A 14516-nucleotide genomic window follows, 5' to 3' on the forward strand; every position below is an offset into this window, starting at 1 on the left:
GAAAAAGTTTATCAAGACAAAAATGTGTATTAATGAAAGATATATATGTGTGTGTGTATATATATATGTGTGTGTATATATATATACACATATATAAGTACACACAGCATATACACACACACATATAAACACATTTAGAGAGACTGGAAAATAATGAGGTTTGCTTACCCAAGAATAAATCAAAATCTATTAAGATTGCTGAGTTTCTATAAGTCACAACAAATTTCTGTTGTACATATCAGCTACTATATTATTTAATAATACTATGTTATTTAGAAAGCAGCAATAGAACATAATTTTTAGATATTTTTTAAAATATTTAAATGTAATTATCTCAAAATATGAGTCTCATACACCTACTAAACAAATAGTAATTAGCTTCTATAATGATCAAAGCAATACAACAGTTCATAGACTGACTTATATAAAAAGTATATTGTGTATTTCTTCATGTTCCCCATAATGATCCCAAATTTTACCACCCAAAATCAGCACAACTGAATCACCAAAGTTGTTTTATTTTCTGTTCATATTAATCTCCAAAACTGTTTTACTATGCTAATCATATAAAGACATATTTAACACTATTTTATAATTAAGGATTGCAAAAGAAACATTCTGGCCAGTATTGGGCAAGTTGAACTAGTCAGAACAGGCTAGTTAGCACAGTCATAATGTATAATTTTCCAGGGTAGAAGAACAATATGAGATAAATCACAAGGTCTCCTGAGACCTTGTGACAAAAATGTGACAGAAATCTCCTGCTGCGAATGCACTGTAACATTATGACTACTGACAAAGGAGAATATGCATAGATTTGGTCTTTATTATAAACTACTCTTAGTTGGAGGGCTTTTAAATAGTACTGCATTTCATAAAACTATGCTTTAAAAGATAGTATAAACAGAAAATATACTCCAAATGATTAATTTTTTTAAATGAGTCAAATTAACCATTTCTCAAAGGACTGGAGTGAGTCTTAAAAGCACAGTGAAAAAGGTAATTATTTTCTCAATTTAATAGGTGATTTTTAGAACCCAATATCCTTTTAACTCACCGGTACTAGGAAGGGCTGATCTTTCAGAACTTGCTCACTGGCAATAAATATCTCTTGGTTCTTATAATATATGAGAGAAAAAATGAATATTTTACTTTCATGGGGGTAGTTTACACAATTTGCTGTGTATTTGAGACAAATCCATGTAGCCACACTATCCACTGAAAGTAACATTAATTATCAATGTTATTTTAAATGCTATTTTGCTAATTTTATGCTAGAAAAATCTTAAAGAGGTATTTTCATTCTCAACTGAAAGTAGAAAATGCTGGAGATATTTGGTTATTTTGAAACATTAAAATAAGGATTTAAATTAAATATTAATTTTTCCTATAATCTCTGTGATATTCTCATAATTACAGTGTCAAGTCTTGAAAAATTCATGTGCTAGAGCACTCATGAAATATGAAATTATAAAAAAGTATTTAGTTTCCCAAGACTTTTCACATTTTTCTATAGGAAAATGTACAAACAAAATTTTCTTTCTACTTTGTGGAGGAACAAAAATTCTCAGGATGATCAATTTTAATTGGGCATCATAAAGCTAAAACCTCTAATAGTAGCTGAAGACAAGTGTTTTTAGCCCCTATTTTGCCACTCATTAACAGCACAGCACTCAATGGACACGGGACTTCAGTAATCTGTTGTTGAAATCATATGAAATTACTAAATGAACTTTACATGAATTTGAGGCAATATTCTATCAATCAGCTGATTTTGCAATTTTTTAGATATTGTATTGAGAAAAGGTACACATGATTTTAAAGCTACCCTAGACTATTGACTCAAAAGCTTCCAAGAAGGCTTAAATTATAGAAATAACTGCCAAACATAAAATAGGACACAATCACTCAAGTTCCCTAAACAAGATTATTTCAGCTATGATACAAACTATCTTCTCCATATGAAATAAAATTTCAATTCACTAACAACTAATATTTGTATAGTTTGAATACGTCATTTCATGTAATTCCCCAAACAAATTTCTCAAATATGGACTCATTCTATTTCTCAAATGAAGAAAAAAAATCATCAAAAGATATTAACATTTTTGCTTAACATTATACATTTAGTAACTTGGACTCAAACCAGTAACTTCTACTCTTAGGTTTCAGAAGCCTAGTAGTTTTTGGATTTACAATTCTTACCCATAAAGGTGAGGTGTTTTAATATCCAGTATTAAATTTTTTTTTTAATATTTTTATTTTTGAGAGAGAGACAGAGCGTGAACAAGGGAGGGGCAGAGAGAGAGGGAGACACAGAATATGAAGCAGGCTCCAGGCTCTGAGTTGTCAGCACAGAGCCCAAAGCGGGGCTCAAACTCACAAACTGGGGGATCATGACCTGAGCCGAGGTCAGACGCTTAACTGACTAAGCCACTCACCTGCTCCATCAATATCCAGTATTTTTGAAATGTATTTTCATAAGATATTTACTCCTAAATTAAAGAGTTCATTTTTTAAAATCTCTCATTAATGCTCTAAGCTACCTGCCTCTATTATCTTAGCACCTACATTTTCTTAACCCTTTAAGAAAAGGTTAGAATCATTTTATAAATACAACTCCTTCAAAAAATGACACTTACTTTTGGTATTTCGGAGATTTTCCTTGTTCTTGTTATTTTTCCTTGGACTTTCTACTTCATTCCCACTAACCACACATCTTGTATTCCTTTGGTTTCAATGACCTACAAATCTACGTTTCCCCTTAACGGTTCCTTCCTCTCATTCTTTCATTTGATCTGCTTTCTTTTTCCATATAGTCTATTTGGGCAATTAGACCTTAGCCTTTGCTCTATTTTCTCTATATTCTGTCCTTTAAATAGCTCAAGTATTTCTACAACTATTTCTGCACATGACTCTCATATCTGGGTTAAAAATTCCAGGTTATCCTTAGCTTTCCAGTCCCCAATCTCCAAATGACTACTCAACAATCCCACTTTGGCAGTGAGCAATGAAAGAGGGTGCAGACATAAAGGTGCAGAGACCACAGGGGAAAAAGAATTCTTTCAGCTGTCAGCAACAAAGGAAAGTTTCACAAAGGTGGGAAGTGGCTAGTTCTAGACTAAAGATGGATAGGCTACAAAGAGGCTTCAGTAACACAGGAAGATGTACAAGTGAGAGAGCATGATGTTCATTCGAGAAGATGAACAGAACAATGTGACCAGAGCAGAAAATCGATTTAGGGAACAAAAAAACAAGTGAGACAGAAATGACAAGGTAGACTGAGGCCAAGTGGGTGGTCCAGACAACCTGGAGGAAGTTTGGACAAATTCTATAGAAATGGGGAGCATTTAGGTTTTCAGCAGGAAACTTTACACAGTTGAAGGAAGTTTAATCTGACAGACTTTTATACACTTTAGAGTAAGAACTATTTAAAGTGTTAAGCAGCTGAACTATAGTGCTGACAGTAAAAACAGAACAGAAAAATATCACAGGATACTAGTATTAAACAAAATTACAGGACAAATTTAAGAAGAAAGTTATTACCAAGCAAAGAATATAATGAAAAGAACAATTTCTTTATAGTGCAAAAAAGCACATGACCTATGAATTTGTTTACACATACTTCAATTTGCTTTTTCTTTCAATTTCTCTTGCATCATTATGTACTTTTTCTTCCTTATAAATCACATTATTATTATTATATTGGAGGAACGAAAAGGGGTGTAAATTAATATTAACACTTTATTTGGATTCCAAATATTAATGAAAATATCCACATTTGTGATAATTAACTTTGACCATTTACAAAATCTCCCAAAATATGACTGTGTTCGCTAAAAGTTTCAGTAGTAGATAATCTATACCACCATGGGCTTGCTGACTGGCAAACTTCAATCACATTTTCACTGTTTGGTGATTTTACTAGAAGATGTGTTGCAGTGTAGGGAAATAAGAAAAAACTCTTCACCCAGAATTTTTATCATAGAGTTAGTTATAGTATATAGTGCCTATTCTTATTTATATACTGTTTTCATTTTATGAGGGGTATTGTGCGTGTGTATGTATTTCCTATTATGAATAGGTTTCACCCAAAAATCAATGTGCCTCACAAAATATTCTCAAAGATTTGGTTACTTCTAATGCATAACAAAAAAAAATCTGTGACTTAACAACTACAAAAATATACATCCAACATATATTATAATAGCTGGAGGATATCAAAAAGTCCCAATATCACCATATAGTAATGCCATCACTACAATTAAAATTTCCTGGTAGCAGAGTTTCTTAAAGGCACACATGTTCCTAAATGAGAAACTGTTGACTCAAGAAAAAAAAAATTAATAACGGAATACTTACCACACTCAAACTGACAGGAGTGTTTGCCTTTGGTACTGGGTGGTTATACAGTGATTTGAGAGTTTCATTCAAATCATTCTCCTAGAGTAAAATTAAAAAGTACATTTTATAAAGGAAATATATACTAAGCAAGTAAAATTAAAACTATCAAGTAAAATCATGTACTGTGTCTTCTCATATTAGACATGTTTCACACAACTGCTTTCCACAAGAATGTTTCAAATAACTGAAATTGAAATATTTAAATTTAATAAATATTGAAAAGATAATCAAATAACTTTATCCATAAAGAATAATAGCAATATTTCCATTTAGTATAAATCTGTATTTCGCAAAACTTCATTATTATAAAATACACTGATGCTATCTATAGAGGAAATCATTTAAATTATTAAATCCAAGAACAGTGGGATTGAATAAAAATAACAATACAACTTTTTACCAGATCACTTTTAATTTTAAAATCTTAAACCTAATTTTTAAGGAATAGATACAATTTAGTATGATCATTGTACTAAGATACAACATACAGGTTACTCTAAATAGGTCTTTTCTAAACAACTAGTCACTATTTGACCCACAATAAATGGGATTAATATTATATAACATATATATATATATATTTACATATATATAAAATACATCCACCCTATAGGATGTATACAATAACAATGCATCTTGATATGTACATTCATGTTTTCTCAATAATACATATAAATCTAGGAATAAATATATGAAGGTAGCTTTTAAATACATGAGTTTTATCCTCTCTTAAAATGTGTAGGTGGGGGCAATGTACCAATTATTCATAAAAGGTAATAATTAATTTTAAGGAATTTGGATATGAGGCACATAACCTCTCACAATTTATCTTTTAACTTATCAAAACTTAATAATGTCGATTTCTGTAAGTGTTTGCGAAGTGTCCACACAAAACTGCCTAATGGAATTCTCTTTAGAATGACTTTAAGAGAAAAGACTATAGAATTTATCTCTTGACCATTTAAACAATGAAATATATCCACAAAATATTCTGGATGCTATTAATCCCGTTATAAACAAAATTCCTATGGCTAATAAAGTTTTTGTAAAGCCTAGCTTTCAAAATTACTTTAAACTTGCCTGATATTGATCAGGTAAGGGTAACTTCAATTATAAAATCTAAATATCAACCTCCATAGCCTGTGGCACTGGATTAGAAATAAAAAGAAAAAATGTTACAGTTATGGATTTACTTCTGTGAACTACAATGTATTTTCCTCGATCAAGATTACAAATATGGTATCCCTTAGTCCCTCTTTTCAGAACACTAAATTATATGAATTTGCTCACAGTATTTTCTTTTATATATTCCAGTATTACTGATGGTCTCATAGAGAAGGGCATAGTACAGGTACATAAGTGCTAATTTAATAATAATAGTTTCTAAAAGTAAATTATTCAGGGGCACCCAAGTGGTGCAGTCAGTTAAGCATCTGACTTCGGCTCAGGTCATGATCTCAGAGCTTGTGGGTTCAAGCCCTGCATCGGGCTCTGTGCTGACAGCTCAGAGGCTGAACCCTGCTTCAGATTCTGTTCTCCCTCTCTCTTTGCCTCTCCCCTGCTCACACTCTATCTCTCTCTCTTTCAAAAATAAAGATTAAACAAATGAAAAATAAAAAATAAAAGTACTCAAAATCAGGATGACTAACAGAATTCTGGTTTCACATGTACACCCACAAAAACAATGAACAGGAAATAATTGTGACACAGAATTCTAGTTTTGAGTTTCTTTTGCTATAATTAATTGGCCTCAGGACCAAGCTGAAAAGTAGCAGGATAGAGAGCACCTAGACATACATGACAAAGATTCATTTGTTAATCTTAAAGCATCTGCAAAGGTGGGAGGAGCTTATTCAAACTCTCTCCAAGGATGGAGGTGCTGGTGGGTGCCATTTTTGCACCCTCCCTCTACCTTCCTCGTGCTGGTGGGCATGTCCTGCCCCTGCACCATCCTTCAGCCCCACCAGAGCCGGTGCGAAAGCACAGCCGACACAGAGGGTGCCCCTTGAGCACTCGGCCAGGAACAACGGTGTTTCTGGGCACCACAAGTCTGAAACAAGAGAAGAGACTGTTCTTGGCAGGCTACCACCCCCAGGGCACTGTAGAGACAGCAGAAGGAAACACACCCCCAGTCTTCCTATTTACTTATCCTGGCGCTTCAACTGAGGGGCACAGTTCAGGATACCACACATCTAGAAGCTATGGAAGTACTCTCACTGCACACAGACCAGGGGACGTCATCTTTGCACTCTCCCGTGGACTTGTTACAGTGCACTGATACCTCCCAGAAAAGAGTCCATACACTTGTAGGAAATTACAATTTTTGCCACTGGTCACCAAGGGTACATACACCTCAAGATTGACTGGCCTGGAGACAAGCAGGCTTTCTGACTCATGTCCCTCAAAAATAATATATTTATTTACCTTGAAAGCTGCTGCCTGATGGTCTAGCTTCCAATCAGTCTGAAACTAGAGGCCGTTAGATCCCTCCCTCTGGAATATTCAGAGAATGTGGCACTATCTTAAAAACTAGAACCTATCAATAATGCATCAGGCTGCTCAGACAATCACAAAGGTTCTAGAGACAACCAAGAGCTAGAGCAATGATAAGGTTCATTTACACAAGGTCACTCTTTCTAGGATGAGAGAGATGGCTGTTAAGCCTAGTGTGTAGAAACTAACATAGAAAGCTGAACAAAATGAGGAAAAAGGAATATACTCCAAATGAAAGAACAAGATAAAACATCAGAAAGAAACCTACAAGAAGTGGCAATGAGTAATTTACCTGATAAAGACTTCAAAATAATGGTCATGATGATACTCACTGAAATGAAGAATGGATGAACACAGTAAGAACATTAAAAAGATATAAAATATAAGAAAGTAACAGACAGAAGTCACAGATATAATAACTGAACTGAAAAATGCACTAGAGGGGTTCAACAGCAGACTAAATCAATGATCTAGAAGACAGGGAAGTGGAACTCACCCAAACAAATCAGCAAAAAGAAAACTAATTTTAAAAAGTAAAGATAGTTTGGAGCACCTGGGTGGCTCAGTCAGCTAAGCGCCCAACTTTGGTTCAGGTCATGATCTTGCATTTGTGGGTTCGAGCCCCATATCAGGCTCTGTGCTAACAGCTCAAGAGCCTGGAGCCTGCTTCGGATTCTGTGCCTCTGTCTCTCTCTGCTCCTCCTCTGCTCACACTCTGTTTCTCTGTCTCTGTCTCTTGTCTCTCTCAAAAATAAATAAACATTTAAAAAATTGTTTTAAAGTACAGATAGCTTAAAAGAACTGTGGACAATATCAAGGAGAATAACATCCACATTATAGGGGTCCCAGAAAGATAAAAGTGGGCAAAAAACTTAATTGAAAAAATACAGCTGAAAATGGCCCTAACCTGCAAAAGAAAAGAGATATCCAGACCCAGGAAGCCCAGAGACTTCCAAATAAGGTGAACCTAAAGAGACACAAACATAATTAAAACATTAAGAGCTAGAGATTCTTAAGAGCAGCAAGAGAAAACAACATGTTGCAAAGGAACCCCCACAATTCTATTAGCAGATTTCTCAGCAGAAACTCTGCAGGCCAAAGGGAATGGCAGGATACATTTGAAGTGCTGCGGAAAAACAAAAACAAAAAACAAAAACGTCCAACCAAAAATACTTTACCTTGCAAGTTTATCATTCAAAATTGGAGAGATAAAGAGCTTTCCAGACAAACAAAAGCTAAAAGAATTCATCACCACTAAACTTGCCCTATAAGAAATGTTAGATTCCTAAGCTGAATAGAAAGCGTAATAATTAATAAGAAAAATATGAGAGTAAAAATCTGATTGGTAAAGTAAATACATAGTAAAAATAGTAGGTTAAATACTTAGAAAGCTGGTATGAAGGTTAAAAGGCAAAAGTGGTGGAAATAACTATAACTACAATAATTAGTTAAGGGATATACAAATAAAAAGATTTAAATTTGATATGAAAGCCATAAAGCATATTTTTATGGGGAGAGGGTAAATATGTAGAGTTTTAAAATGCATTCAAACTTAAGTTGCTATCAACTTAAAATAGGCTATTAAATATATAAACTTATATGTAAGCTTCATGGTAACTGCAAAGCAAAACTTTATAGTAGGTTCACAAAAGGAAATGAGAAAGGAATCAAAGCATGCAGCTATATAAATCCTACAAGAGACACATCATATGTGAGAACATAGACTGGACTGGAAGTGAAGGAATAGAAAAAAATCTTTCATGCAAAAGGAAACCAAATGAAAGTATGGTAGCTACACTTATACCAGACAAAATAGACTTTGAAACAAAGAATGTAATAAAAGATAAAGATGGGCATTATGCAGTGACAAAGGGGTCAATCCAGTAAGAAGATATAATATTTGTAAAGGGAGAAATTGATAGGAATACAATAATAACAGGAGATGTTAATACCACAGTTACATCAAATAATAGATCATCCAAGCCAGGAAGCTGGAAAATATATATATATACACATACATACAAATTATATATATGAGTGTACGCGCGCGTGTGTATATATATATGTGTATATATATATATATTCAAATGTACATGAAATGTACATGAAACAATCTTCAGGATACATCATGTGTTAAGCTATAAAACAAGTCTCAATAAATTCAAGAAAATGGAAATCATACCAAACAGATTTTCCAACCACAATGATGAAGAGCCAAAAATTAAGTCCTCCATTAAGAGCAACCTCGGGCTGCATGTAGCCCCAGTCCCAGTTCCAGGAAAAGCCTCAGACTGTTCAAGGCTAAAGCCATCCTCGGACCACCCTCAGTTCAGCTAATCAAAAAAACATTCCTATGGTCTAAGTCAAGGCTGGGAACTGCAGATACAAACTAGCCAATTTCTCACCAGTTGCCTGAACCCGACGTGGGCCCTTTGAACTCACCTCATAATTGGTCATTTTCAAAGGATTCTCAAAAGTCATGATTGGGTCCCACCAAAAGTAATGAACACCTCACAGATACTGAATGGTCAAAACTGTTACCATGGGTGCTGTACAATTGTAATTGGTGCTTATGTGATGATGGTATACATACAACATGTGCACTGTAACACCCCCACACCTTACTCCTTAAAAACCCTGTTTGCTATTGTTCAGGGCTTCACCTTGCTGCCACGACACCGGTAGGCAGGTGAGCCCCTGCTCGAGCTTGTAATAAAGACCCTTTTGTACTTGCATCGGTGTCGGCTCCTTGATGGTCTCTGGGGACTCGCAAATGGGGCACAACAATGGTAAGAATCTAGATATCAACTATAAGAAGAAAATTAGAAAGCTAGAAAAATCACAAATACGTGGAGATTAAACAACATGCTACTGAACAACAATGGCTCAACAAAGATATCAAAAAAGGAATAAAAAAATACCTTCAGACAAATGAAAATACAACCCACCAAAATCTATAGGATACAGCAAAGTAATTCTAAAATTTATAGTCATATAGGCCTACCTCAATAGCATGAGAAACATCAAGTACAAAATCTAACACTGCACCTAAAAAAACTAAAAAAAGAACAAATGAAGCCCCAATTTAGTAGAAGGAAGGAAATAATAAAGTTCAGAGCACAAATAAATGAAATAGGGTCTAAAAAGGCAAGGGAAAAGATCAATGAATTGATTCTGTAAAGATAGAAACAAAATTGACAAACCTTTAGCTAGACTTACAAGGGAAAAAAAAGAGAGTTCTCAAATAAAGATAGATCTATATAGATATAGATTAGATATAGATTAGAGATAGATAGATGATAGATAGATGATAGATAGGTAGATAGATAGATAGATAGATTAGATAGATCGATCAATCGATAGAAATCAAAACAGTGTTACTGGCACAAAAACAGACCAAAAATCTGTGGAACAGAACAGAGAGCCCACACATACATTGTCAACTAATTTATGACAAAGAATGCAAGAATACAGATAAAAGACAATCTCTTTAATAGATGATGTTGGGAAAACTACACAGTGCAGAAGAATGAAACTAGACCACTATCTTATACCATACACAAAAATTAACTCACAATTGTTTAAAGATTTGAATGTAAGAGCAGAAACTGTAAAATTCCTAGAAGAAAACATACACAATAAGCTCCTTGACATTGGTCTTGGTGATATTTTTCCGGATCTGATTCCAAAGTCAGTGGCGGGGGGGGGGGGGGGGGAGGCGGGGAGAGAAGGCAGGAAGGCAGGAAGGAAGGCAAAAAGTGAGACTACATCAAACTTAGAAGCATAGTGAAGGAAACCATCAACAAAATAAAAAGGCAATATACTGAATAGAATATATTTGCAAATCATGTATCCAATAAAGATTTATATCTAGAATATATAAAGAACTCATACAACTCAATACAAAAAATAGGCAATGATTTTAAAAATGGGCAGAAGATCTGAACAGTCATTTTTCCAAAGAACACATACAGGTGGCCAACAGATACATGAAAAGATGCTCAACATCACTAACCATCAGAGAAATGCAAATCAAAAGTACAATGAATTATCACCTAATACCCATAAAAACCCTAATACCTTTTCTTGTGAAAAGGACAAAAAATAAGAAGTATAGGCAAGGATGTGGAGAAAAGGGAACCCTCGTACACTATTGACAGAAATGTAAACTGGTGCAGCCACTATGGAAAACAGTTTGGAGGTTCAAAAATTAAAAAAAGAACTATGATCCAGCAACTCCACCTCTGGGTCTTTAGCTGAAGAACACAAGAACACTAATTTGAAAAGATATATGCACCACTATGTTCACTGCAGCATTATTTACAATAGTCAAGATATGGAAACAAATTAAGTGTCCATTAATGGATACATGGATAAAGAGGCACTGTACACACACACACACACACACACACACACACACACTGGAATACTCCTCAGCCATAAAAAAGAACAAAATCTCTCCAATGGTGACAACACAAATGGATCCTTAGGGTGAAATAAATCAGAGAAAGACAGATACCATATGATTTGACTTATATTCAGAATCTAAGAAACAAAGCAAATAGACAAAAAAAACTCATAGATACAGAGAACAAATTCAGTTGATGGTTGCTGGAGGGGAAAGGGTTGATGGGATGAGTGAAATGGGTGAAGGGATCAGTAGGTAATAACTTCCACTTACAAAATTGTCAAGGGCATATAGTGTACACCATGGTAACCATAATCGATAATATTATATTGCAAACCTGAAAGATGCTAAGTTAATCTTAAAGTTCCCATCATACACACACACACACATACACACACACACATGCACACATGCACACACACAGATCTGTAACTCTGTATAGTAACAGATGGCAACTAGAGTTATTGTGATGCTATTCCACAATGTACACAGACATAAAGTCGTTACGCTGTACACCTGAAATAAAGGTTGTCTGTAAATAATACTTCAATAAAACAAAAACAAAACAGAAAATAGCAAGTGTTGGGAGAATGTAGGGAAACTGGAACCTTGCACACTGCTAGTGGGAACGTAAAATAGTGACACCATGTGAAAAGTGTTTTGATAGCCCCTCAAAAACCAAACATAGAACTACCATCTTATTCGGCTGTTATACTTTATTATTCAGCCATTCTATTTCTGCGTATATATTCAAAAGAACTGAATACAGTGACTCACACAGATATTTGTACACTCATGTTCCTAAGAGTGCTGTTCACCAACAGCCAAAAGGTGGAAGCAACCCAAGTGTTCATCTCCAGATGAACCACTCAACAAAATGTGGTGTGCACATATAATGAAATCTTATTGAGCTGCAACAAGGAAAGAAATTCTGACACATGCTACAATATGGATGAACTTTGAAAATATGCTGAGTCCAGTAAGCCGGTGACAGAACAAATACTGTACGATTCTACTTATGTGAAGTACACAGTCAAATTCATGAAGACAGAAAATACAATGATTGTTGCCAGGAGTTCAGGGAAGGAGAAAGGAAAGTTGTTGTTCAATGGGGCACAGGGTTCCAGTTTGGGAAGACAGAAAAGTTCTAGAGATGAGGATGCTGATGGCTACACAGAATAATGTGAATGTGCTTAATGACAGAGAACTGTACAGTTAAAGATGACTGAAATGGTAAACTTTACGTTATGTATATTTTACCACATAATAAAAAATAAGGAAAAACATAGCTTACCAGTTCCTTAGCCAAGTAATCTGCCAGAGTATTTAGAAGCTTGTAATATACTTCAAACCATGGCAGGTAACTGTAATTAAAAAAAAAAAAAAAAAAGCTTTAAAAATATGTATATATGTATTCAATTGTGCACAAAAAACCTGTACTTCTTATTAACAAATTAAGATATTAGTATATTTAAAATCTATTCAAAGGTTTGTTTAATATATGCTTTTCACGTAGAAGAATGGTAAACCACAGAAACATCAGTGCAGTTAAGTATCAATTAACAAATATTTTTTTTTTTCAAAAAGTATTACAACAGGCTACTTTCTAAAAGAAAACAGTGTGATGCTTTTACCACATAATTGTATCCTAACATTATATATATATAAATATTGTATATAAACAAATTTAAAATTTAAAAACCAATGAATAAAGCTTAGAAAAACAACTTTCTACCTGCATTTTTCATATAATATCTGATTTATTAATGGCTATGAAAGATGCTTTTTGATTCAAGAGTGACCTAAAGTCATAACAGAAGAACAGTTAAGTATTGTATCTTTATTCAGCAGAATTGTTATAGAGTTCTTTAAAATAATAATTATAAATATAACTAATAATATCAAAGATGCCTATGATATTTTAAAATATCTACCAACTTCTAGTTAAATCAAGCACACTGATGCGTGCATTTATCTCTGTGCCCTTTGAAAATGGCACTAAAATGACAAGTAAATGAGTAAAAGGTGTATAAATTAATGAGGACAAGAGAAATGAAGAAAAAAGTAATGGAGAGCAACACAGGTAAATGGTTTTGTGAAGACGGAAAGGAGATGAAGAATGATAACTGGCTTAGCAAAAGAAAGAACCCCAAAATCTAGGTGCCAACAGAAGGGAAAATGACCAATAGCCAGTATATTTGCACACCTCCCCCCATCATAGGATCCTGAAACACTGATCTAGAAATCTCTCAATGAAGACAAAAAACCTTCAGAGGTCTTATTTTTTTTTGGAATGAAACCCACCACTGCATGCACAAAAATCTTTAATGCAGTTTGGTGCCTCTATCTTAAATATGAGTCCAACCACTAGACACTTGAGGAAATACAGACATCAATACAAACATAAAAGGAATTCCAAGTAAGCACAGGCAATACAAACAACAGATGAGAACTCTAAAAAGTTATAACTAATATTCTTAGGAGCTGAATAAAAAAACAAGATGCTATTAGAATGAAATTTTAAAAAGAAGTGAAAAAAAATTTAGACAACAGAAAAAACTCTTAGATATTCAAAATACAAAAGATGAAATAATTAAAATCAATAGAAAGGTTAGAAACCAAATCAGAAATATCTGTTGGCAACTAGAATACAGAGATAATAGGAGAGTAAACATTAAAATATCAGGGCATCAGTCTCAATTCAATCATGTAGTTGACTAACAGTAGGGGTTCCAAAAAAAAAAGAAAAAAGGGAAAACAGCAATGACATTTTCTTTTTTAAAAGTTACTGGAAAAACTCCTAGATATGGGTGTCCAGAATGAGGGAGTCACTGAGCGAAGAGTAAAATAAATGAGCCATACCAGGATATCACAGTGAAATTCCACAACAGGGGATAGAAAGCACCTTAAGAATTTCCAAAAAGACAAAACAGGTAACATACAAAGGAATTAAATTCAAAGTGCCACTGAGCCTCTCAAACAGGCAATCCCAGAAAGTGAGAAGATAAAGCCTTCAAAATTCAGAGGTTAAACCCTTTTGCAACCTATAATTCTTTGCCCAGAGAAACTACCAGTCACAGGTGGGACTAGACTGATAACATTTTCAGTTACCTCCTTTGCATTATTTTTGAGAAACTACTAAAGGATGGCTTTAACAAATTTGAGACAGTGAAGCAAAAAGGAGGAACGCCAAGATATAGGAGACAAGAAA

General features: G+C 34.1%; 1 protein-coding gene across 4 annotated transcripts in view; it reads right to left on the minus strand.

Annotated features, from left to right (window-relative positions):
* Positions 1–14516, minus strand: part of DENND1B (DENN domain containing 1B) — a 241859-nt gene that overhangs the window by 119489 nt on the left and 107854 nt on the right. For 3 of the 4 annotated variants that reach the window (XM_039252678.1, XM_039252680.1, XM_039252681.1), the window contains exons 6-7: positions 12600–12669; positions 4363–4443 (exon numbers count right to left, since the gene is read on the minus strand). In XM_039252678.1, coding sequence (XP_039108609.1) covers positions 4363–4443; positions 12600–12669 — 151 coding nt within the window. Of the gene's footprint in view, positions 1–1057; positions 1118–4362; positions 4444–12599; positions 12670–14516 lie in introns of all 4 variants that reach the window. The other variant, XM_039252682.1, reaches the window with a different exon arrangement.

Source organism: Hyaena hyaena, unplaced genomic scaffold, assembly GCF_003009895.1.
Source record: "Hyaena hyaena isolate Hyena2069 unplaced genomic scaffold, ASM300989v1 scaffold_429, whole genome shotgun sequence".
NCBI lineage: Eukaryota > Metazoa > Chordata > Mammalia > Carnivora > Hyaenidae > Hyaena > Hyaena hyaena.